Source organism: Aedes albopictus, chromosome 2 (genome assembly GCF_035046485.1).
Source record: "Aedes albopictus strain Foshan chromosome 2, AalbF5, whole genome shotgun sequence".
NCBI lineage: Eukaryota > Metazoa > Arthropoda > Insecta > Diptera > Culicidae > Aedes > Aedes albopictus.
Genome location: NC_085137.1, coordinates 180,275,422 through 180,300,934, shown reverse-complemented (window position 1 = coordinate 180,300,934; position 25,513 = coordinate 180,275,422). Strand labels below are relative to the sequence as shown.

The 25,513-nt window shown below is 38.7% G+C and overlaps 1 protein-coding gene across 2 annotated transcripts in view; it reads left to right on the top strand.

Moving 5' to 3' along the window:
• Positions 1-25,097, top strand: part of LOC109419602 (S-adenosylmethionine decarboxylase proenzyme) — a 44,624-nt gene extending 19,527 nt beyond the window's left edge. Inside the window, exons 3-7 of one of the 2 annotated variants that reach the window (XM_019693833.3) lie at positions 18,611-19,181; positions 19,259-19,351; positions 20,645-20,665; positions 21,821-21,976; positions 22,576-25,097. In XM_019693833.3, coding sequence (XP_019549378.2) covers positions 18,611-19,181; positions 19,259-19,351; positions 20,645-20,665; positions 21,821-21,976; positions 22,576-22,713 — 979 coding nt within the window. In that variant the 3' untranslated portion in view covers positions 22,714-25,097. The remainder of the gene's footprint in view (positions 1-18,610; positions 19,182-19,258; positions 19,352-20,644; positions 20,666-21,820; positions 21,977-22,575) is intronic. The other variant, XM_019693834.3, reaches the window with a different exon arrangement.
• The last annotated feature ends 416 nt before the right edge of the window (positions 25,098-25,513 follow it).

Sequence of the window (25,513 nt, the reverse complement as noted above, 5' to 3'; positions counted from 1 at the left end):
TTCAGACTAATGTTAAATTTATGAATATTTTGTTGGAACTATTTTCATAAAAGTAAAAATCGTGGCTACTACTCAGATAGTATGTGCACTTTATAGTTTAATTGAGTTTTGGTATGTAAACGTCCGATTTTTATGTTCCCTGGCCAAGTTCGCAGGGGTTGACGGTATTAAAGTGAAGGAGTTTCATTTTGATTATTGTAATGTAGTGTTCTTTAGTGAAACATATCACCTTTTCAACACTTTAATGCGCCTCCAACGGTTCATCACGAACCGGCTGCTGCAGATGGAGTATGGCTGATCATATGCATCAGACATGCTCGATAAACACGGAGGAACCGCCAGGGCTCAGTAGAGTCTATTCCCAAGCAATAGTTCCAAATCGGTTGGATTTGAGAAGGTTTTGATGATCGTTACAAATCCTAATAAAAGTTTTATAGGATTTGTGACTGGTTATGGAACCTTTTACAGCTAGCTGACTTAAAAATGTTGTTTGGGATCTATTTCCCACGTTTCTCGGTTGATTTTGATTAGTATTTTTTAAATGTCATAGTCGCTTTTTCGAATTTCTACAATGTTATACTTTATTATATTTTATTTAAATAAAGCAATTAAAATCAACCGAAAAATTAATAGTGGGAAGGAGATTTGCAGCACTTAATTGTGCTGATAGATTCGAAGCTAACGTGCGAACACTTGACGTGACAGTTTGGACTGGACAAAAAACTGACTGCTTTTTATAAATTGAACAACGTTACTTTTGTATGACTAAGTTGACATTTCTAGGCCACGCATGAGAAAATGACATGGTTTATCTTGATAGGGCCGATAGGACAGAACGAATTTGAATATTTTTCATAGTATTTGTAGGGGGATGAATACATAACAGTTGACAAGCAATTTTTGTTTATCTCTTAGATGATGTTATGACACCAACAGAAAAAATATCAGAAGTTCAGTTACATGTTTCTGTAGGTTTTGGACCGATGACATTTTAAGGACACAAGAGATTAACACAGAGGAGTAAAAATCAAGAAAACAATTTGACACAGAATCGACTATATTTTAACATACGGGATCGACTGATTCGATGAATTTGTCTAGAAGTATCTAGAAGACAATTGACGCTAAGATTGAAAAAAAAAGCTTGCAGTTGGGACTATACTACAATAGGACAGATCGGTGAAGTACTAGATTTGTAGTAATGAGCTGAATTTTTGTATGGTGAGAAGGTCAATTCTCCGTTTCTGCAATGAAATGGTGCGAAAAGCGTGGGTATTATGATTCCTTGCCTAATTTGATGCTGTTTGAGCAAAACTTTGGGCAACAGTGTTGTTGTTTTCTCCATTTCTTGCAACATAAACAATATAGTTATCCAATGTTTTGCTCAAACAGCATCAAATTAGGCAAGGAAAAATCATACCCACGCTTTTTGCACCATTTCATTGCAGAAACGGAGAATTGACCTTCTCACCATACAAAAATTCAGCTCATTACTACAAATCTAGTACTACACCGAACGTGCCCCATAATGGCCGATAGGAAACAATGCGCTAGACAGCATTATTATTCATTTTTTAATATTTACCCGTAGGCTTTTCGCCGGTTGACAGTACAGTATTTAGCTGTGTACGAAGATACGGATTAGTTGGTGTACAGATGACAGGGTTCTCACGGGCAGTGCTTCAAGCGAGGCTTACATAACAACTGACAATAAAGAAACATATTTTCCTTGACTTTCTACGCAGTGGACATCTGACCGAACACACGTGTTTTCGTTAATCTCCTAGGCATTATTAAGACATGACGTATGTGCATGACAGAACAACTAGCAGGACACAGTTCTAGACGTATCTTTTCAATAACGACATTCAGCCTATTTCCAATAAAACTACACTTCAATAAAGCAAAGACTAAAGCTGCTATGATAGAACAGATCAGAATGACTTACTTGACTATTACCTTGGAGATCTACTTCGAATAACTGACAAATTGACAAGAACCTAACTAATTACATGGACCATACTAAAAAATCAATTGACAAAAAGAAAAAAGGGGAAACTTTTAGTAAAACTATTTTTGTTCAACGCAGGCCAAACAGTGTCGACTTGGGCCACACACGCCTACGTACTTCTGTGTGTTGAAACAAAAATAGAGGCTCCTGGAAGCAAATGTAGGGAAAGGGTGCGGTGTAGAACATAAGCACAGGGTTGCTACCGCCGTAATCACTTTGAAAAAAAAAAAAAAAGTAAACGTCTGATTTTTATGTTTTGTTGATAAACATAGACAGAAGACATCAAGTGTTGCAAGTCACCCCGCCGTTGCAAGTCACCTCGTTTGACGGTACTGTTCCTTTGAATTCCACTAAGAATTTGCATCCTTTGACAGATACGTATTTCGACCTCAACTGTAAGGTCGTCTTCAGTGTCTTGTACTTGACTCGACTTGACTCGCAGCCATCTTGGATTTGGCTGCAGGTTAGTTATGGCCTAGGATGTTATGGCTGCCTAGGATAGGATACGACATCTAGTCAGCCCAAAAGAGACCAATTTGGGGACCAATAATCTTAGCAACGCGAAAATACAAGACAGCAAGCTGTGAAATTAGACAGAGAAGTTGCAGGTGTCACATCCTATCCTAGATGGCTGCTACTGAAGGTTAGTTATGAAGAAATTATGATGTCGTCGATGAACAGTTCTTTCTAGGTACAGTGTACATACGTACAAGGGAGATGGTTATATTTGTGGTTTGGTTTAAAATGATGTAGATCCATGAGATTTGCATTACCTCGCAGCAACTAAAATGGCGTGCTATTAACTGTCCTAATGCATCACGTTGGTAACATCTCGCTGACATAGTGTAGAGCATTGGTCAAAAATGACCCTAATGCACAAGGAGGGTTAATTGGCTTGGTAGCGTATAAGCGTCGTGAGTTCAAATCTCAATAGGACACGTTCGGTGTAGTACTAGAATTGTAGTAATGAGCTGAATTTTTGTATGGTGAGAAGGCGAATTCTCCGTTTCGGCAAAGAAATGGTGCAAAAAGCGTGGGTATTATGATTCCTTGCCTAATTTAATGCTATTTGAGCAAAACTTTGGGTAAATGTATTGTTTACATTGCAAGAAATGGAGACAACAACAACAATGTTGCCCAAAGTTTTGCTGAAACAGCATCAAATAAGGCAATGAATCATAATACCCACGCTTTTTGCACCATTTCCTTGCAGAAACGGAGAATTCACCTTCTCACCATACAAAAATTCAGCTCATTACTACAAATCTAGTACTTTCTGATTGTGTCCTATTGAGCTGTGGATTTTTTTCTTAATTTTATCAATAATTTACTTATCTGTACATATGTAGGTACGTTGAGATTATTGAAAATCATAATTGATCTCACGGATTGACATTATCAAACAGTTGCACTTTCAATGAGAGTAAAGTCTGATCTTATGTCAAAAGGCGACGCATTAGTGTACACTTCAGTATGACTAATACGAAGAACGTGCCTCTGGAGCCGACCTACTGATGACTAATACCTACTTGCAGTGTTTTGTGTGAACCTTTATATTATATTGAGAGCAATGCTCTGTTTGGGGCGAGTATCGCAACGTCATTTCGCATTAAACACTGGCCATGTTTCCCATCCACGGATTGCCGATCAAAGACGGCTCCCACATTCCTTATCCTTTCCCACTATCAAACATCACGGGATTCCCGTGATGATTGTGAATTTGCAGAGGCACACTTTCTATATTTTCTGAAGGTATTCCTTAGTTTAGCAGTATGAGCTGCTAAAATTGTACTTTGAGAAAAACTGAAGCTTTCCAAACCTCAAGTTCAAATCAGTCACGTAGGAGCAAACATTGATATGTACTGTACGTTGTTCGTACAGTCAGCTAAGCTAAGCTGAATGACGTCAACGACTGACTAACAATATCATGTGTCATTTTTATAATTGCTCCATGTTTTACTCATTGCTCTTCACGACTAGGAGCGGAATATTTTTTTCCCAATAACCAATTGGGATCATCCGCAGCGCAGCGTAAACCTGCGAGCTACAAAGAAAGACCTTGCTAAACCGAATAGATATGATTCCCGGATCGGTAGATAATATTTACGTCTCACATTTTTTCGACGTTCTTTGAAAAACTACCACAGCGTTTGTTAAACGATTTAGGAAAGTAAAATTTTAAAACCTGAAAAAATACACAATTGATATACAAGATATCAATTGGCATTCTCGAAGAAAATCGCTGACTTTGACCTCCCGTCTAATTCCTCCCTTTACAAACTTCCTGAGTACTGATCGGAATAACGGTAAGCTTAAAAACGGCTCTGCTATGTCTCAATTGAGATACAATAACGAAGAAGAATACGAATTGAAATTAAATTTAATCCACATCCTTAACCGACATAAACAGGTGTGGAAATGTGTGAAAATTTCTTTGTGCCACAGGCCTTGCAAGTTTGTTTTAGATTCCTAGTTTTCCTGTAACGCATCACCTGATTAAATGGGTTTAACCAAGCAATGAAATTGTTTGTGATCAATAGTAGCTATTTTCGTAGTAAGCAGGCTTGTCCGCACTCAGCGCATGAAAATTCTGCTCTTTTGATTTTCACCACCAAAACCATCGTATCAATGCAATCTTCCTACACGGAGAAATCAAACTACCTAATTTTTGGGTCGATTTTACTCAAAGCTGAGTATATCGGATAAACTAGTTACCTAAAATTAGGTTGTTTTCCCTCTTTTCCTCACCGATGTTGTCAAAAACAAACAGAGATGCATCTACCCAACGGGGGTCCTTGAGCCCAATAAGCCAATTTTGGGTAAATGCAGGTTTACTCAAATTTGGGTTGAATGAGGGGGGGGTCTTGGGTTGAATTTACCTACTCTTAAGTAAATGTTTTTGCTGGAGGTGAAGGCAATTTACCTAGTGTGAGTTTAATCGATTTACTCAAATTTGGCTTATTGGGCCGAACTATGGGATTGCGTCAAAAGAACTCAATTTTGGGTAGTTTGGCGGTTCCGTGTACCTTATCTGATAGAAGGATGTTGAAATATTCTAAATGTCATTTGGAACTGTCAAAAAATTGCACCGCAGTGCCACACTGTGCGCGCAAAGAGAATTTCACCCGGGTGAATTCACCCCAGTGATTTTCTCTTTGCACGCTCAGTGCGGCACTGCGGTGCGATTTTTTGACAGTTTGAAATGACATTTTGGATATTCAAACATCCTTCTATCAAGTAAGATAGAAAGATTACATAAATACAATGGTTTTGGTGGTGTAAATCAAAAGAGCAGAATTTTCATGCGCTCAGTGCGGACAAGCCTGGTAGTAAGGGTATTGGAATTACCTATACAGTTTCACACGTGAAATTATTTAAAACGAATTCTAGGCATTGTCAGACACATTAACAACAGTTGTTACTCATGTAAGTTACTTATCATTTTACTCTATATATTTACACAAGCTTTATTTTTAGCAACAAACAACCTATATTTGAATATGCTTTGTAGTTTGACATCTAGATGATGCAAGCTACTAACGAGAAGAATAAAATCCTACAGCCCTTTTTGCGATATCACTTTATGCTGAATTATCAATTTCGTATGGCCTTAGGTATCCATGGTATCTTGATGTGAAGATCATCGCTCACAATTCGATACAAAACAGTGATGTTTCAAAATAACTCAGCGTCATCGCGCCGAAAATCAGCTGTTCCTTCAGCCGTCTACACACCCAGCGTCTGCCGGCATTCTGAGTGGCGTGGCTGGGAAAATTTTCCCGTTTCCGACTAAAAATAAACATTTTAGCAAACCATCATTCTATAAAGCTAAACATAAACACTGCCTGCCGGTCCAAAAGCAAAGCAAATTTTGCACAGACGATGACGGCAAAGGGATGACGACGGCACGACGGCATTTGTTATTATCTGAAAATAACACCGTCGACAGGCAAAACCAAATCCTGCCGCACGCTACCAGTGGCTATATGGACTGGCTAGCTAACAGATCAAGTAGTGCACCAGGTTTCACTTTGTGTGCAATTTTCTGTTAGATAATGTTTCGTTGACCTGTGGATTTTCGCTAATCTTGAGAGACACCAATTTCATTGTCGGATCGAGTGTCCTCTTTAGACTACGGAGGAAACTCTTTCTTTGGAGAATTGCTACTCTTGGCTTCATTCAGCTTGCAGCTTATCAGGATTTCGCTCGCGTATAGGATTGACTAGGGGTTAACTATTGCATAATCCTGATAACACTATCGGGAGCTATTAACTGAATCGTAGCTATATGTACTTATGTGGAATAGAAACAGTAATCAATACGCGACGTGGAATGATTGTTTCCCAGTTGAATCATTCTGGAAACATGCAGCCTATACCTACCTAATTGGCAGTTTTAGACTTGATTGCACTCGGATGTTATACATTTACTCAATCCAACTAATGGATTTGTGTGATTGAAGCTTGAAACACTCGCGAGTCACAGACAAAGAGTCGTTACATTTGATTTCTTTCAACACAGCTCAGAAGGCATTTTTCAGTGTTTTAAATGTCATGGAATGTTTTGAGTTGAAAATTCTCAAAGTATGATCGCTAAAAAACCTAGGAATCTATGGAAATCTTAAAAAATCAGTGTCAGGAACTATTGATTTCAATTATACACAACTGTTGCATCATTATGCTAACTTTGCTTAGTCTGGTAGATGTCCAGACCTTATGAAAAGTGTTACTATCATCATTTCATCATTTCATACTTATTGGATACTTCTCGCTAATATTAGGGTTACCATCCGGTTTGATTTAGCCTGATTTTAGATTCATTTTGACAAAAACTTCTTAACAAATCCGATTTACTTCTTTTTCAGAAAATACATGAAATATTCTGATTTTCTATATCTACCCTAGTAGGTGGAAAAAATTGATGAATAGCATATTCAGTTATTATTGGTTGAATTACTGAAGAGCAAAAACTGATATTGGTTTGATTGATATAAGAGGTACAAGATCAGAAATAATAGCAAAATCTAATATGGTAAACTACTCAATAATAGCTCGTTAAGATATTACAAGATCAAAACCATAGCAGACAAGATTTGTCGCTTTTTTCTAGAAAAAATAAAATAAAAAGAATGTCAGCATCAAAAATCGAACCTACGACCTTAGGATTTACAGGCGGCGATGTTTACTGTAGCTCGCTGTTGTAAATAACATGGGCATAAGAGCTTGCGATTCTTTGTTTCCACAGCTCAGAAATGTGCCCCTTTTCACATTTCACTAACATTGAGCCATCTCTATGGGTGTATGTGTTCCATTTCGTGCAAAAGAGCTAAACTTGTTCTTATGTAGAAATGTTCAGCTATTTCGACAAGAACAAAAACTGATATCATATCACTTTTAGCTATTCGTGCGATATTCATTAGATTTTTGAATAACTCATCAAAATCACATCGAGCTAGGACAGCAAAAATATTCGATTTGAGATATGATTTAGATATTCTCGTCTACCCGGGTAGCAAATGGTAGTCCTAGCTGGAACAAGGCCGTCGGTTACATGAACGTTAGATTTTTTTCGCTTCTTCGCTAGAATATGATCAAAAAGGATGAAAACCGTTTTGGTTGAGTCAAATTTGCAAAACTTGCAAAACTTTTAAAGAAAACGTATAAAAGGACGAGCAAATTCCTTTTAATTTCACTACTTTGCTTATCTTCGGACAGTTAGACCTACGTATTTCGTCTGCGACTTACAGACTTCTTCATTGTCGAGTGCTCGACTGGTAAATACGAAAAACTATTCGAATATTCTGAGCAATTGATAAAACCAACACCACATTATTAATCTACCAATCTAAGTCCAACTGTCTGTATTTTCTCCGAACAGCAGTTTCGATGCCGATTGAGTAACGCGCTAGTCAGAACGAAATTGGTTTACATTGTTCTCGGCCGTTGGATGTGCAATCTCGCGCAATGCCTGCGATGCACATTCAGCTATTACATTTCAATACGCCTGGAATAAGCAATGGGCAATCATTTCAGTCCTACTGACCTTGAGTCGGAACATTATGGATACGTGCACTTGCCTGCATCACTGCACTGTATTGTCTGGACAAATGGGAATCGATTTTTTGTCGTTCGTAATGGAGTTATCGAGTGCTAGCTGTTGGCACTTGTTCTACCGAGGTGTTAATTGATGTATCAGGACAATAACTGGATAGATGCTCCCGTATCCAGTGTGTTCAAATATATGAGGTGATCGTACCAGGAATTGTACTACAGCTAACTGAAATTCGAAAAAAAAAAATCCATACGGTCGTATGCTAAGCCATCAGCGGCTTTATTTTTGTATTGTCCTGTTATACCGAGCTGAATAGTTTTGTGTATACCCATCTTCCTACTTTGTGTCAGAACCAGTGTTTAAAACAACAAACAAGAGAGTTGGAATGACAGCAAACTAATAATTACTCTAATAGCTCGTAAAAAGATGCGGTTCCACTTCCTATGTACAAGCTTTTCTTATATGACTAGCCATAACTGGTACACTATGGCAAAATAGGGTGCAAGGAAGCCGATATTTTAATAAAAATGATCCATTTCTATAATAATTCGAGCAAATTGTGAAGTTTGAATGAGTGTAATCATCTTTTGTGAACGTGATCTTTTGTTCACATTTTTTTTGTTGATTTGCATCGTCTAAAATCAACTATGGCGAATTTGAGGTAATATAGCCATAACTGGCACACTGAACATACTAGTAAAAAAAAACAATAACACTACTTTACTTCTCAAATTTTCGAAATAAATAAGCTTGGAAGTAAGAAAAATAACTATAATACATAGTACATACAAACAGATGCAATACCTCGAACACTTTTCGTTTCAAAACTTAGCCACGGAAGCACTTTCGCCCAATGTTAAAACGACTGTGTTTGATCCTCTAGATGGCGGTAGGGCGCAAATATCAAATTTGAACAAAACCGATGCGAACGCCTGAAACAAACGCCGAAACTAATCGTTAAATCTGTGTTCGATGAGTATTATAGGGCACTTAAGAAATATCTTAAGAATATGTCTGAGAATTCCAGCAATTTCACCCAGCATTTCTTCCGGAATTCTTCCAGGAGTTCTCTGGAGGATTGCTTCAGGAATTTCTTCCAAGATTCCTACAAAAACTCCTTCTAAAATTCCGTCTGAGATTCCTTCCTAGAATTTCATGCCAGATTCCCCCCGGAGTTCCATCTGAGTTTTATTCAGGAATTCTTTCTGAATTCATTCCAGGAATCCTACAAGAACTTCTCTTAGTATTCCTCCAATCACTTCTCCGGGATTTATGCAGGAGCTCCTTCCGGGATTCTTTCAGTAACTACCTCTGGGATTGCTACAAACATTCCGGGAATTTCTTATGGGCTTATGTCAGGAATTGCTTCCACAATTTCTTCAGGACCTCCTTCGTGGGTTCTGTCGGGAACTTCTTCCGAGATTCCCTTGGAAACTCACGCCGGCATTCTTCCGGGAATTCTTCTGGAATTCTTTCAGAAGCTGCTTCCAGAATTTCTTCTGGAACTCTTTCCATGATTCATCTAGGAACTCTTTTTTGGTTTCCCCCAAGAGTTACGTTTGGAATTCCTGCAGATTATTCTGGAATTCTTTCAGATGTTTCCAATAAACATCCTCAAAGAGTATATTAGGGAGTATTTTGAGAAATTCTTCTTATACTTTTTAGTTTTGGCGTTCCTCATGAAGTTTCAACAACATTTCTTTGAGAAAATACTCCAGCAATTTTCAACAGCAATTCCCGGAGAAATCTCAGATGGAACCTTTTAGGAATATTAGAAGTAGATTTTGAAGAAATCCTGAAAAAACTTCCGCAAGAATCTCATCAAAAACTCCTTGGGAATCCTGAAAACGTGAAGAATTTCTTGGGGGAATCCCGGGTGTAATTCCTGTAGAATCCCAGAAGGATCTCCTGAAGAGGTGAAAACGTGCCGTTATCAAGGCATAAATCAACACACTTCTTTCCCACGCACGCGAACCCCAGATGTTGATTTAACCCTTTGGAACCGGATTATTTCGCCACTTCTACCAAAGGGTTAAATCAAATCACCCATGACAAGCTGAAGAATTTGTAATAAGTCCGAAATGCAAACAACAAGGCCACGAAACGAGGGGTCCCTAGTTAGCCTAGCAACTCCAGTTAGTTAGCAACAGTGACATACTTACTTACTTTCAGTCCTGGGCATCCACGGTGGTGCAGAGGGCCGAATTGAAAGATTTCCATCCTGGGCGATTGCCAGCCATCGCCTTGACCTGTGGCCAGGTCAAATTTATGTCGACTTGCTTGATTTCGTTATTGAGGCTGCGCCGCCATGAGCCTCTGGGTCTGCCTCTGCTGCGATGTCCTGCTGGGTTCCAGTCTAACGCTTGTTTGCAGATTTCGTTTCCGCCCCTGCGTAGAGTGTGGCCGACCCACCTCCACTTTCGCTCCCGAATTTCTGTCGCTATCGGCTTTTGATGACATCGACGGTGGAGCTCCACGTTGGAGATACAATTGTGAGGCAGGCATGCAGGCATGTATTGATGAAGACCTGCAGCCGTTGAGTGTTCTCCACTGATACACACCATGTTTCACTGGCGTATAGCAGCACAGATTTCACGTTCGAGTTGAAAATTCGGATTTTGGTGCGTCGACTAATCTGTTTGTTTTTCCATACATTTCTTAAACTCGCAAAAGCAGCCCTCGCCTTCTTGATCCGTGCACCTATGTCGATCTTGGTGCCGCCATCGGCCGCCATTTGGCTACCAAAATATTGGAAGGTTTCAACATTCTCCACTGATTGCTCAGCTACCGTAAAGCTGGAAGGGTTGACCGTGTTTACATCCAACGATTTGGTCTTGTTGACGTTGATGGTAAGACCTGCCGCTGAGGAGCGATTGGCAAGATCATCGAGCTTGCTCTGCATATCAGAGCGCCGTTGAGCTAGGAGAGCAACGTCATCAGCCAGTTCGAAGTCATTTAGGTGCTCCATGGTAATGGGTTGCCACAGCAATCCACGATTTGTTTCACGGTCAATCGCACCAACCAGGATCTCATCGATTACAACAGTGACATGCAGAGTGTTTACGTCTGTTTTGCTGTGATAATAGATTTTTCACCCATTTCCAATTTGATTTTGCTCCTGAAATCTCCATAAATCCATGTTTTAGGTTAGTTGAATAGGCAAAATGATAGGTTATGATACGCCATCGGCGTTTGAAATCTCTAATAGATTCATCTTGTATTGACGTTTGTAATTGTACCGTTTCGAACATCCCATTCTGGTATTCCTCTTTATGATAATACATTTCATGAACTTTTGAATTCCATGATCCCAAAAATATTTCCTGATTTAATTAGTACCACATGGTGCTACAGAAAACGAAAGAAGCTTAAGTTTAACACTTTAACCCTCCAACGCCCAAAAAGGAACCAATGGAGAAACCAGATTTTTTTGATTGGGAGGTGAATCATACAATAGAAATGTTCATTTCACCGAACCGGTTCATTTTACCGGTTCACTTTTGAACCGGTAAAAATATTTTATTGTCCTGATTAGGAATCGTTCAGTTTTTATAATTTATTCTCATGGGAGATTGAACACTTGTATAAAATATATGTTTGTGTGAACCGGTTTTCTCAACCGGTTCACTTTTGAACCGGTAAAATCAATAATTTCGTGAAACTGGTATTATGCTGATGTTCTACATATTATGATGATAAAAGAGTGGGGAATACATTAGGGGGACTCACTAAACAGATTAATTTGCTGCGTAAGCCATGATTTTCTGCTTATTTGAAATGTTTCATGATTTTGCGAATGAAATAATCGAAGATTGCCTTGGTGATCGCGACGTTTAATCAGTTTAATCAGTTTACACTGTTTAGTGAATCCCCTTATTATTTGTTGAACCGGTTCGTTTAACTGATTCGTTTCTGAACCGGTGAAAATATTTAAATTATCTCGCTTGACGATAGTTGAAGTTTTATCACTTTTCATGGCAGACCTTCCAGAAAAATAATAAAATTAGTGATTTCAAAAACCGGTTCGCTAAAACGGTTCATTTTTTAACTGGTAAAATCAAGAATTTTATCCCAGTAGTATTATGGTGATATTTTGCGTATTACGATAATGGATGCCCATTTGACAAGAAAACATTATTTTGGGAATCGGTTCATCAAAATAATAAATAGTGAACGAGTAAAATAATTTTGCTGTACCGCTTGATAACCGTTAGAGATACATAATTTATTTTAATGAACAATTAAACATAGGACCAAAAAAAGTTATAAGGAAAACCGGTTCGCTAATCCGATTGAAGTTTTGAAAAGAAAAAAATTTTCCATGGCTGGTCCATGGTGTATTTTTGCACTGTGCTAGCTAATTAGCAACGAAATAAAATTGTTTTGGTTTTTTTGCACTTAACAATTGAGTATAATCACTGCTGTTTGACCGAAAACACGTTAGGTACTATTTGGGGGCTCCAGGAATCGGTTCCAGGTACCAGAACCATTGCAGCAGTGGCTATTTATGATTTTTCTATACATCCCACATTCAATGTGCATCGCTTCCTGCAGTTAATACTTTGAATCAGTTTAAATATTTTGCTCAGTAAATTTAATTAACGAAAATTTTCCAAAACTGACAAAATCGGATTATTGAGAACATACTGTAAAAAACTTTCAACTACACCAGATAAAATTGAAGCACATCTGAAGCCAATATAAATTACGTTTAGTTTGAATCATAATGTTATTTCGTCTTTGTGTTATGACAGGTTATAGAAAATTGCCTTATTCTGCTTGTAGTCGATTCCCGGTGGTCACTCCAGATTGACCTGGACCACTTCCACCAAAAATCAAAATATACTAGTATAGCTTTCATTTAAAACCAGTTTCAAAAGATTTGATCAAGGATTCGATTTTGAACAATCAAAACAAAACAGGTGTCACCTAGAGGTGACACTGGGCGTTGGAGAGTTAACTCTATTATATAATTCTATTGGCAAGTTTACCTTGACTGAGGTTAACCTTAAATGCGGAACGGACTTTCTACTAGAGTTCATTGGACCATCATTAACCAAATTGTCCGACTGGGATTCTCAGCGTCGCCAACAATGAATCGCGACCTTTGAAATCTCGCAGCAAGGGTAGGTTATGGAAAGATAAGGAACCGAACGTCCAATTTAGCCTTATTGTTGTTATGTCTTCCCGGTCCCGAAATAAGTAGTCGAGATGGAATTCTCTTCCACATACATATGTACGAAAGTCGAAACGCTTGATAATCCGCACGATAAGCCTATGTATGTATGATCGGCTTGTCTACCGCGTGGCGCGGCATTACTCAGATCTACAACCGCGTTGATAAGCCATTAGGGATGACGATTGCTCGCTCATTGACTGGCGACGGCCGGTGGTGGCAATGGTGGTCACCAACCGGGTTTGTACGCGGCGTAACAACTGGAGCATCCTTGACATGAGAAGCGTTGATAACCTTTCAGTGGAAGCCCAGCACAGATCAAGCACGTGTTCTGCTTGGTGTTGGTAGGATTCTGACCTTAAATACGACTGTGTGGTGATAACCCGATCAAGTGGTTAGAACGGGATTTGTCCCGAAAACTGGCTGAAAACTACATTATCATCAGTCGAATAAAAAAGTCTACTAATATGCTGGTCCTCACTTACAGCATTCTTACAGTACACAGTTGCCTTGAAGAATCCAAGGTACTAAACATGTCTCATAAGTATTTACTGTTGATTACATTTAAGAAGGGATTGGTTTTATTCTAAGACCTTGTATATCCCCGAGCATCGATTCGATTAATTTCAATGAGTGCGTGAGTTAATCAAATCCACAACTTCCACTTTAGGTAAGTATATCACAAATCTTAGATCTCAGAACATCTAAGTTGTTCACCGAATTAATCAATTTGTGCCACATGTTACGGAAAGTATTCGTATCTTTCAACCCATTAAAGAAGCCTCATCCACACCGTTGGGCAACCTTGGCTAAGAGTAACTGAACCTGATGGAAGAAAGTTCAATTATTTACCGAATACTCCATCTGACTGAGCTACAGGTATCGCCCTATACATAAAGACTAAGCATAATGAGCCTTTTGTGGGTGGGTCGGGCGCCATTGTGTCATAAACGTTCACCGTTCAAATCCGGCCAAAGAATGATGATAATAGCGAACAGGAGTCGAAGTGTGCTGTGCTGTGGTTAAACTTGTGCTACTTAGTGCTACCTGATGAGCTTAATAATTGATTAATGACGGAACAGGATAATTTTCTGTTCTGTATTATGTATCTTCAACATCAACCTTTTAAATTCATCTTGTAGGGCATCCTGTTGTTCCCATTGATAAAATTGCCCCAACTCAATGTTTCGATCAACGAAGAATAAGATAAATAAAATGAACAATTTTGCCTAAAATAGAGCAAAAGTCTATTTCTAAACATTAACATGGTATGGTATGTCGAGTTCGAAAAATGCTGTATTCTAGTTGTAAGGGGTTGGAAATATGCAGGACGGTTTACATTGCAGCTGATTTGGTCTTTTCATGTCGGTTCTTCTATCGAATCTTCTCAATGTTGTCAAGTTTAGAGATATACTAGACTATAGGACAGATCGGTGAAGTACTAGATTTGTAGTAATGAGCTGAATTTCAGTATGGTGAGAAGGTCAATTCTCCGTTTCTGCAATGAAACGGTGCAAAAAGCGTAGGTATTATGATTCCTTGCCTAATTTGATGCTGTTTGAGCAAAATTTTGGGCAACAGTGTTGTTGTTTTATCCATTTCTTGCAACATAAACAACATAGTTATCCAAAGTTTTGCTCAAACAGCATCAAATTAGGTAAGGAATCATAATACCCTCGATTTTGGCACCATTTCATTGCAGAAACGGAGAATTGACCTTCTCACCATACTAAAATTCAGCTCATTACAACAAATCTAATACTACACCGAACGTGCCCCATTCGCTTATGCGATATGGTGTCTTAGAAAAACTACATACTATACTTTTTGTTTTGGATTTTTTATCTCTGTACTTAATACTTAAAAGTGCAATAGAATTTACTTTTTTCATAAATGTGGAGCATTGGTGTTTTCTGCAAAGTTATAGAAAAAAATATTGTTTGAAAATTTGCAAAAAAAAACCATTACCTTATATGATCAATTTTTAAGGGTCATGTATCTTGTTATAAATTTCCCAAGAGATTTGTGGGAAATTTCGTGCGTTTTACAAAGTTATTCTACGTGATGAAATTCAGCTCCTTCGCCTTTTTTTACTGGAACAACGTTCCAAGTGGAGCAAAGCCTGCATAAAAAAAGTCCTGGTTAGACACCACCACAAACCCTGGAGGAATTATGGAATGAATTACAGAGGTATGCCTGGTGTGATTCTTGAACTTTCAGAAATTATTGCCGGACTTATTCATGCAGTTACAGCTAAAATTTCTACAAAAATCCTGCTGTGATTTATTCAGGTATTCCTTCAAGACTTTCTACTGGATTTCTACAAGGATTTCTCCTGAAAAAAAAATAGAATTTACCCATAAATTTCTGCTGGACATGTACTTGAAACTCTATCAAGAATTTTGGCTGGGATTGTTCCAGAAATGCTGCTGAAATTCTTTCAGAGTTTCTGGTGGAATCCATCGGGAAGTCTTGCTGGGATTCCTCAGGCAATTCCTGCAGGGAATCATTCAAGAATACTTGAAGGACTCCTAAGAGCAATTACTGAAGAAATCCTAGCCAAAATTGTTAGAGAAATCCCAGCAAGAATCTTTGAAGAAATCTTAGCAAAAATATCTAAAAAAAACCTAGCAGAAATTTCTGCTGGTATTCCAAAGATATTCCTGATTAAATCATGACAGAAATCTCTGAAGAAATCACAAGAGGAAATTTTATAGGCATCTTTGAAGAAATATCAAGATGGATTTGTATTGGAGTCCTTGGAGAAACCTCTGGAGCAATCTCAGCAAGCATTTTGAGATAACTTCCATCAGGCATTTGTGGAAGAATTCAAAAAGAATGTCTCCAAAGCTTTTTCAAAAGATGTCATTTGGCATCTCTCCGCGAATTTCTTACAAGAAGTTTTTACTGAGAGTTCTTACAGGAATTCCTCTAGAAAAATCCACTAAAATTCTTTCAGAATTTCCTTCTGTGATTTCTACAGGCACTTCTCAAAAAAATCCTCCACACATTTCTCTTATAATTTCCCCAAGAATACCTCTTGGGTTTCCTCCTGGTATTCCTCGTGTGGTTCCTCCAAAAGTTTTCCCAAAGATCCTCCAGGAATCCCTCTAGGGAATCATCCAAGAATTCTTCTGAGATTACTGCAGGAAATTCTTGCTGGGGTTCCTCAAATTGATTTTGATTCAGCAAGCCTTGCTGTAACTTTTCTATGGATTTTTCCAAAAATTCACCCAAAGATTTTATGCAGGGATTTCTTCATAACTCTAGGAATACTTCTTCGTAATTTACTTGAAATCCCCTTCAGATTCATTTGAGAATTTATGTTGAAATGCTGCAGGAATTTCTCTAGAAATTTGTCGTAAAACTCATCAATGAAGTCGAACTGGGATTCCTCAAGCAATAGAACAGATCGGTGAAGTACTAGATTTGTAGTAATGAGCTGAATTTTAGTATGATGAGAAGGTCAATTCTCCGTTTTTGTAATAAAATGGTACAAAAAGCGTGGGTATTATGATTCCTTGCCTAATTTGATGCTGTTTGAGCAAAACTTTGGATAACAGTGTTGTTGTTTTTTTCATTTCTTGCAACATAAACAACATAGTTATCCAAAGTTTTGCTCAAACAGCATCAAATTAGGCAAGAAATCATAATACCGTAAACCGGGGTCAAATTGATCTCCGGGTCGAAATTGATCAGACGATTTTCCGTTAGATAAAGTATATTTTAAATAGTTACCATTGAATTATCGTTAAGTATCTATTCCCAACAGCACGATACTTGAAAGGAAACTATTTAAAAATGCTTAACCTATCTGAAAAACGTCTGATCAATTTCGACCCGAAGATCAATTTGACCCCGGTTTACGGTACCCACGCTTTTTGCACCATTTTATTGCAGAAACGGAGAATTGACCTTCTCACCATACTAAAATTCAGCTTATTACTGCAAATCTAGTACTACACCGAACGTGCCCCATTTCTACTACATACAAATATTTCAGGAATTCCTGAAGGACTCCTAAGAGCAATTTCCGCAGAAATACCATCTGGAAACGCTTGTGAAATTCCAACAAGAATGCTTGAGGAAATCATGGTAGGACATTCTGAAGGAATGCCAGCAAGAATTTCTGGGAGTATTCCGAGAGAAAGCCTAGATGAAGCCTTGTAGAAATTTCTGAAGGAATCGTCACAGGTATTTCTGGGAGATGCCTTGATAAAATCTGGAAGTATTCCGAGAGCAATTCCTAGAGGAATCCTTGCAGAAATCCCTAAAGGAATCGCTGGAGTCTTTTTTGGAGGAATCCTTGGAGAAATCCTAGCAGAAATGTCTAGCGAAAACCCATTACGCATTTCTCGAGGAATTCCATAAAGATTTTTCCCGCCATTTCTGTTCGAATCCCTCTGCGGATTCCACCTGGGGTTCATAAAGTTCTTTTAGACATTCCTGCTATGATTCCTGCAGAGATTTCTTCAAGGAATTCTTTAGGACTTCCTCTTGGAATACATCAAGTATCCTTCAGGAACGCATACTAGAATGTCTTCAGGATTTCGCAAGCATTTTCAGCAGCAAGATCTCAAATTATTGCTCTTGAGGAATATCTGGAGTATTCCGTGCAGATACTACGTTGGAAACCCTTTACAAAATCATGAAGGATTCGTCTAGAAATGTCAAGAAGAATCCTATTAACAGCCCTACAGAAATCTTTGCCAGTAGTTCCTAAAATAATCTCAAGAGGATTTCCAATTAGGAATACCACAACTTCTAAAGAAATCCATGAATAAATTATAGCAGGGATTGCTGGAGGAATGCTTGCTAGAATTTCTATTGGTGATTTCAGAATCCTTGGAAATTTTACGGTCATATTCTAATGGATAATAATGGATATAACAAGAAAATATTTCACCAAAGGTTTTGCAAAGAATCTAACTTTTGAAATATCTAATTTAGTTGTTAAAGAAATGTGGATAATTAATTTCCCATCTAACGGAATTGGTTTGTCAGAAAAATCAGAAAATTTATATTGATTAACTGCGTATTTTCTACAGTGCGATGCAGTGAAAACTATTCACATACCGTTCAATGATATCATCATTTTCTTTTTAAAATATCGATGAGCACGTGGATTTAGTTAGTAATCCAGCTGAAGTAAACGTCTAATTAAAACCCTTATTGCGCCTCATTTGATTGGCATCCACTCAACTCCATAACCCATTTCATCCTCACTCTATGGCCGACACATTTAGCACTGCCACTAATTTTATACCATTTTCCAATATATTTTCCTGATCTGTTTTTCATGTTTCCCCGCCGTTCTGACGTCAATCGGAAACTTTTGCCGCATTCATCGTCAACGCGAAAAATAAAAACAGCGAAAGCAGCATGTTCGTATCGAAGCGCCGTTGGATTCTGAAGACGTGCGGCACCACGACGCCGCTGCAGTGTTTGGAACCGCTGCTACGTCTCGCATCGGAGATTGCCGGCTACGGCGAGATAGAGGATTTGTTCTACTCGCGCAAGAACTTCAAGCGGCCGGAAATGCAGGTCTCCCCCCATCGCGGGTTCGAGGAGGAAGTCGCCTTCCTGGATTCATTTTTCGAAGATGGACGCGCCTATAGTCTGGGTGCGATTAATCGTGACTGCTGGCATCTCTACACTTTGAGCCGCGGGGGAGGGGGCTCCGCTAACAAACAAATGCTGAACAACTTTACCAATAACAACAACAACAATCACAACATTAACCATCATCATCATCATAACATGAGCAACAACGGTCATGCTCAGCAGCTGCAAACAACGCAGTCGGCCAAGATGAATCTGATTGAATCTCTGCAGTTACCTGATCCGGATCAGACCATCGAGATACTGATGACCGATCTGGACCCGAAAGTGATGGCTGTCTTTACCAAAGATGTGTGCCGCACGGCCCTGGAGGCCACGCAGGTAATTGGACACCTAGTGGAATTATGATGTCTGAACGAACATAGGTATAGTTAACTAATTTCTTATCGTTGTTACAGAGATCGGGCATCCATAAGCTTATTCCCGGGATGGTAATCGACGACTACTTGTTCGATCCATGTGGATATTCCATGAATGGAGTTTCCAAGAGTGTAAGTATCAATCTTTTTTTTTATTACCTACGTGATTTCTCTCAATCTGCGATTAAGAGCGACGGCTTGTGCTTGAGTTTGTAGCGGAAGTTACAGGAATTGACCACTTAGTTTTAATTTCGAATCAAAAAACCTTCTCTTTCGGTTCTATGTTTCCATTGCGGGCTAGATCCTGAAGGTTGAGGAAATCTTTTACCCGGAAAGGATGCTTGGCTGGGACCGAGAACGGAACCGGAATTCTTTCAAACATTATATGTTAAAGACAATTTTATCAGAATTCCGCCTTGCATTTTGCTATAAATTCAATAATATTGCACGCGCGGGCATTAGGCATGATGGGTTCGATTCCCGGTCGATCCAGAAACTTTTCGTAATGGACATTTTCTTGACTTCCTTGGTCATAGAGTATCTTCTTGTCTGTCACACAATTTATGCTTACACATGCCATATGGTCATTGGTAAAGGAAGCTATCATTTAACAACTGTGCAATTACTCGCAGAACACTAAGACGAGGAATATTTTAATCAAGGAAATTCACTGAAAACTTCTTCGTGAGCTCAGCTTATTTCTTCTGAAAATCATACTAGAAATGTCCTAAGGAAATAATTATCGAACTGTCAAGTTTAGGTGAAAATTAATTTTAATTCTCCAATTGGAACAGACCCTTAGTCTTATATTTATCCTTAAAAAACCTGGTAAAATCAGAAAATAAATCGGAGAATTTTATTTTCGTCAATAGGGTGACGATGGGTATTATCGGCAGGTTTGTTCTCTTCGTCATAGGGGGTTTTTGTGGGCCGAATTGCCTGAAATTTGGGCATAGCTCAGCTTGGTTGGGAAGGATTTGATGCCAACTCTGAGACCTACAGGTTTAAAAAAAACCCATGACGAAGAGAACAAAAATGCTGAGAATACGTAAGTTCCCCTAATTAGAGCATCCTTCATATGTAATTCTACGATCGAGCCAATAAATAAACTATTTGGTAAAAAATATGTAATAGCCAGTCGCTATTAACACAGATCGAAAAACCATTTTGTGAAATAAGATTTATGCCTTTATGTTCTATCGCCGTCGCCGGGTCATAGATGTATCTACTTGAGTATTAATTACATTTTTATTCTCACTTTACCTCTTTCTCTTATTTCCTATACTACATTGGTGTTGGACCGTGTTTTCTGCGGTATATTCTTACATACGTAAACTGTGCCTTGTATCGACATCTTCTGGGGTGTATTATATTTGCATTACAAACTCCCCGGAATAAACACTTGTTTGGATCGTTGGAATGTAGTGTGGAAAAAAATATAAAGAGGTAAGCTAGTATTCGGTTCGTAGTAAACGTTTGTTTTTTAACCAATCAATTTAAGTAATTTGCCGACCAAAAGCTTCACTTGAATTATGTGTGGAAGAGCTAGGCAGAAGATTCTTCACTCCATGCTGAATGTATTTTTGTTTGTTCTTGCAATCTCATGCCAACAAATGATAGGGTATTACCTATGGTGCCTATAAACACTGTCCCATATGCATAAGAAATCAATCAAAGATGGAAAACAATCGCTTACAAGCTTGGTTACAGACATCATTAGTGGCATGAGTTTGCATGAATGTTTGAACATACACCAGGATCGACAAAAGAAATGTTTATTTTCTGCACATTTTTTGTATGTATGCTTAGATTTAGAGAGTCAAATGCAATTTAATATGCTTACATCTCATTCGTTAAAATAGACATATATATAGCTACATACCATTTACCTAACCGCTTTAACTATTCATGAGCTTTCGTTGTCGCTTCCCATTTTAGTGTGCTTTGTTTCGCTCATTTGCCCTTATTCACTAGTCAGACGCCATGGAATAATATTATCCGTATCTGTTCTTAAAACTTTCCCACGTGGCGTATACTGTGCACCGCCAAAAAAGCAATTCAGCACGTGCCGTTTCTATTTTGTGCTACATCACGAGTCACCCTTGTCCTTCTGAAGGTTGTGTCGAGATGAAGTGCTGGATCAAAAACAGCAACATAGTTAACTAGCTATTTTCAAACTGGCGGCGTCTCCGCTTGTCGTTTCCGAAGTTGTACACGCCACGAATGGCGAGTTTAGTGTATTTCTCCGTCACAACAGTTGCTCCAGCATCCTAAATTTTGATGAGCTTGGTATATTTTCCGACTGAAAGCCAATGCTAATTTCAACTAAAGATATTCGGTATTTCTGGTATAGATCAATATACTGCCGTGAATCGCATACTTGTCCCATTTGCATAGGAAATCCAGCAAATATGGGACTGATATGCGATTCACGGCAGTATACTGTTCATCGGAATTTCTCTTTGTTTGGTTACTGTTCTCCACACCGCGAAAGTTTCACTAAACAAAAACACCTTTCTTTTGTACTTTTGCTCTATTTGCTGTTTTTATAGAACAATGTTTTCTTACTAGTCATCTCCTTTTGTTTCATATCTTCCACAGGGATGCTACATGACGATCCACATAACTCCGGAGCCCGATTTCTCGTACGTTAGCTTCGAAAGCAATGTCGCATCCTCCAGCTATGGGGATTTGATTGCACGCGTGATTGATACGTTCCAACCGGGGAAGTTTATCGTGACCGTTTTCGCCAACAAGGTAAGTTGATATGCTGAGCAATGAGAGGTAGAATTTGTCCCAGTTTGGATGTATACAGTTATAGTTATAACTTCAGAAAGAGAGTGAAGAAGATCTTCGGTGTGAAATTATACTCTCGTGTGAACGAAAATCATAACTCGGAAATTCTATTAGGGGAGTATCAGAAATCGGTCAAAAATGGTACGTCATTTATGAATGCTCTCTAGTCTTAATACAAGCCTTACGCCTACGAAACAGCAATCCACATACCATTTTGAACTTCTGCCACACAGTCATTCCCTTAATAAGTGGTGCTCAGCACTTTTTTCACATTTTATCAACAAACATTTAGATGATATTAAAACATGAACTCGATGAAGTTAGGTATCGAGGCTAGTATAATGTTACTAAACTGAAATTATCGCTGATGTCACAGTAATTGATCTGGCGAGTAGCAAATACCGGCTGTCACTCAAAGTTCAAGCTTAAGATCCGAGAAAGCCACCTGATTTGTATGGGAATGTTCAAAACCCCGTTTTCTGTAAGGGATAGGTACAACACTAATGTGAACCTATCACAAAAAACACTGTTAACGTCTCTCTTTTCTTTCCTTTCTACAGACTTCGCCGGCAGCGAATGTATCCCGTGAGCTTGAACACCTGGGCACCATCGATCAATGGAAGCGCCGCGATATCCAGTTCTCGCGGTTCCCGACCTACGATCTAACTTACGCTCAGTACTGCAAATACCCAAGCTGAGGTTTACCGTGCCTAGCCCTCGAAGGGGCTAACCCTGCTTCCCCGCTTCCTTCCCCTCCCGTTCCCACTTCCCCTCCCTCTTCCAAGCAGAATGTTTTCATTATCCGTCCCTCTCCCTTCTCCTCCCTGTCCTCTTCGGTGGCTTTGTTCCGTTTGTTCTTCAACATCTTTCCGGTGCTGACTTCGCTAAGTTTTGCCAAAAACTTTTTCCTCTTTGGCGTTGCTGATGAGGAGGCATACCACAAGAGCAAGCTCATCATCAATAATAACAACAATATTAACGCCATGAATCAGCTCAATGATAATGGAAAAGTGATCAAAGACAACATTGAAACATCCGGCATGGCCTACTTTCAGCAAATGAACGATAAAAATGACGATCATTTGGTGAAGCTGTGCGGACAGTTGAAGAAACTGCTGGATCTACCGGCTGTCCTTTTCTCTATAATACTAATCCAGTTGATATCGTTTGTGCTTGTGCTGAACATCGAAGAATGCTCGCCGCTAGTTTTATTCTCCTGGTGGCGCAACAAGATCTCCTGAAATTGACTACCACGCGGCAAACGAGCGGCAAGCTGTTGCTTCCTTCCGTTCTGATGCCTTTCTCGATTTCCACATTTACCGTTATTATTATCGCTCTGATAATAACAAATTACCGATCATCGCACGTTTCCGTTGTTTCGCACTGCGAAAGCGGAGCAAAGCTTCTCTAGATGATTTCTTCAGTCGATACCACTGCGGCGACGATGTTTGGTTCGGTCAACTACTGTTAGCAACCATCGCAGTAGTCGTTGTAATGGCTCTATGCGATGCGCTGCGGTCACAATCTCAGTCAGCTTTTGTTCCGATCAATTTCAGTAACATCCTTAGCGTCGCCTACTACGACAAACAGAATGCTTGGAAGGAGAACTCGAAGAAGAAATACAAAGATTTACAAGCAATTTACAGCAACAGCCGGTGGTGGAGCATGTTCTCTCTGGATCAATTTATCTACAATCAACAACAGCATAAGCAGCTAGTAGATCTAGTAGTCGTTCGATGTAACCAGCACCACCGAGAGATCCACCACCCAGATAGCACACATTTTAAAATCCTATACAATACAATCGCTATTGAAGGCAACCAGTTAATCAATGTTGTAGATTTCACTTTTATCAACAGCTGCAATACTCTAATTGTGCAGATTAAGAAGATTCTCGTTGACAGTATAATATTCGCCTATCTAATATCATTGAATTTGTATTCGTAGCACAAGTGAACAATTCAGATTAAAAAATCAGCACATGAAATTACAAAACACTACACAAACGTAGAACAAACATATACCTATTACGAGAACATTTGAACAACAAAGAATACAAAGTATTTTAACAACAAAAACAACCAGATTTAACTGTAATAAAGCAGAAGATTCAACTGTCATAGTATTTTATATCCCAATTTCCTTACTGTCAAACATCCTAAATGAAAACGTCTCACCTAAATTCCCCTAAAACACAAAACATATATATACATATGCGTCCCAAATGACGTTAAAATAACTTAAAACATGATGAATTTTTCAAGACACATTAAATGTACCCACAAATAAAAGCAAGAAAGCTGAAAAGCCAACTAAACATAAAAACTAAGTTTATTAAATAAAATAATACAATTACCAAAACTAGTGTTGGGTCTCGCAGTGCCTGCCACAACGACTGGCAGAAGGCTGCTCTGCGAGGCGAGATTAAACAACTAGCAAAAATAATGACATACCCAGCAAGAAGGTATAATATTAAGATAGTTCTAAACAAACAACTACATTGTCAAGATTGATGAAACGTAAAAAAAACACTGAAGAAGGTTTTAACATTGATTGAATATCGCAAGCTCATTGATATTTCCTTACACAGTAATACACTGAGAAAACAACAACAGATAAAACAAGGTTAACTATAATGGTTGAAATAGTTACCAAGACTATTTCCAAACTAGGCAGTAGGTTCAATGGTTCTTAAACCTAATGTAGGCTATGAGTTTTGGAGAGAAGAAAAATACGCGTAAAGCGTTGAATGCATATACCTATATTTTTCGACAGCGCAATTGGTTTGGAGGAGAAAACCGACTTACTGGAGCAATATATAGCTAGGATTGGAAATAAACTGAAAAGTTGATGGCTAGGTTTATTATTATCGTTAACAATGAGTTTGATGTCATTTCCGCACAAGAACAAAACTAAAAAAGCCGGAAAAAGTGCGCTTCAATTTACTTTCTAATTCCGTTAGGATAGAATATTTTTTTACTAATTTCAACTAGTTTTAAACATATTGAACTTTATACTTTCTAGCTCTACTACATTTGCGAAATAGATTACCTTAGACTTCCATTAGGTGGTATCTGGGAAATGGCGTAAGTGTTGATTCCTCATCCGAACCGTCCGTGGAGTTACCTTTCATCAGTGTTTCATCACGATTCAGTGAAAACAAATGAGCTATAAGACAACGTTTGAACATGGTTTTCAGGCATAACTAATCAATCTGATTCGTGCAACGCTGGTTTGATCCAAGTATCCAAAACCAGGTATTCAGATCGCACACGAAGTATGTACATCGTTTGTGATCTTGGATAGATTAACACTTATGTGGCCGGCAGGGTACCCGGGTACCTTTTTCAATTTCAAATCTCGATATTTTAATGGTTATTGAGACTAGGATGTTGGAACTCTGTTAGATCTTAGAACTCGTGAATATACATCTATTACTGGGGTTGACCAAATTTTAAAGTGAGGAGGGGCAGGGGGAGGGGCTCCTGCATTTTTTTA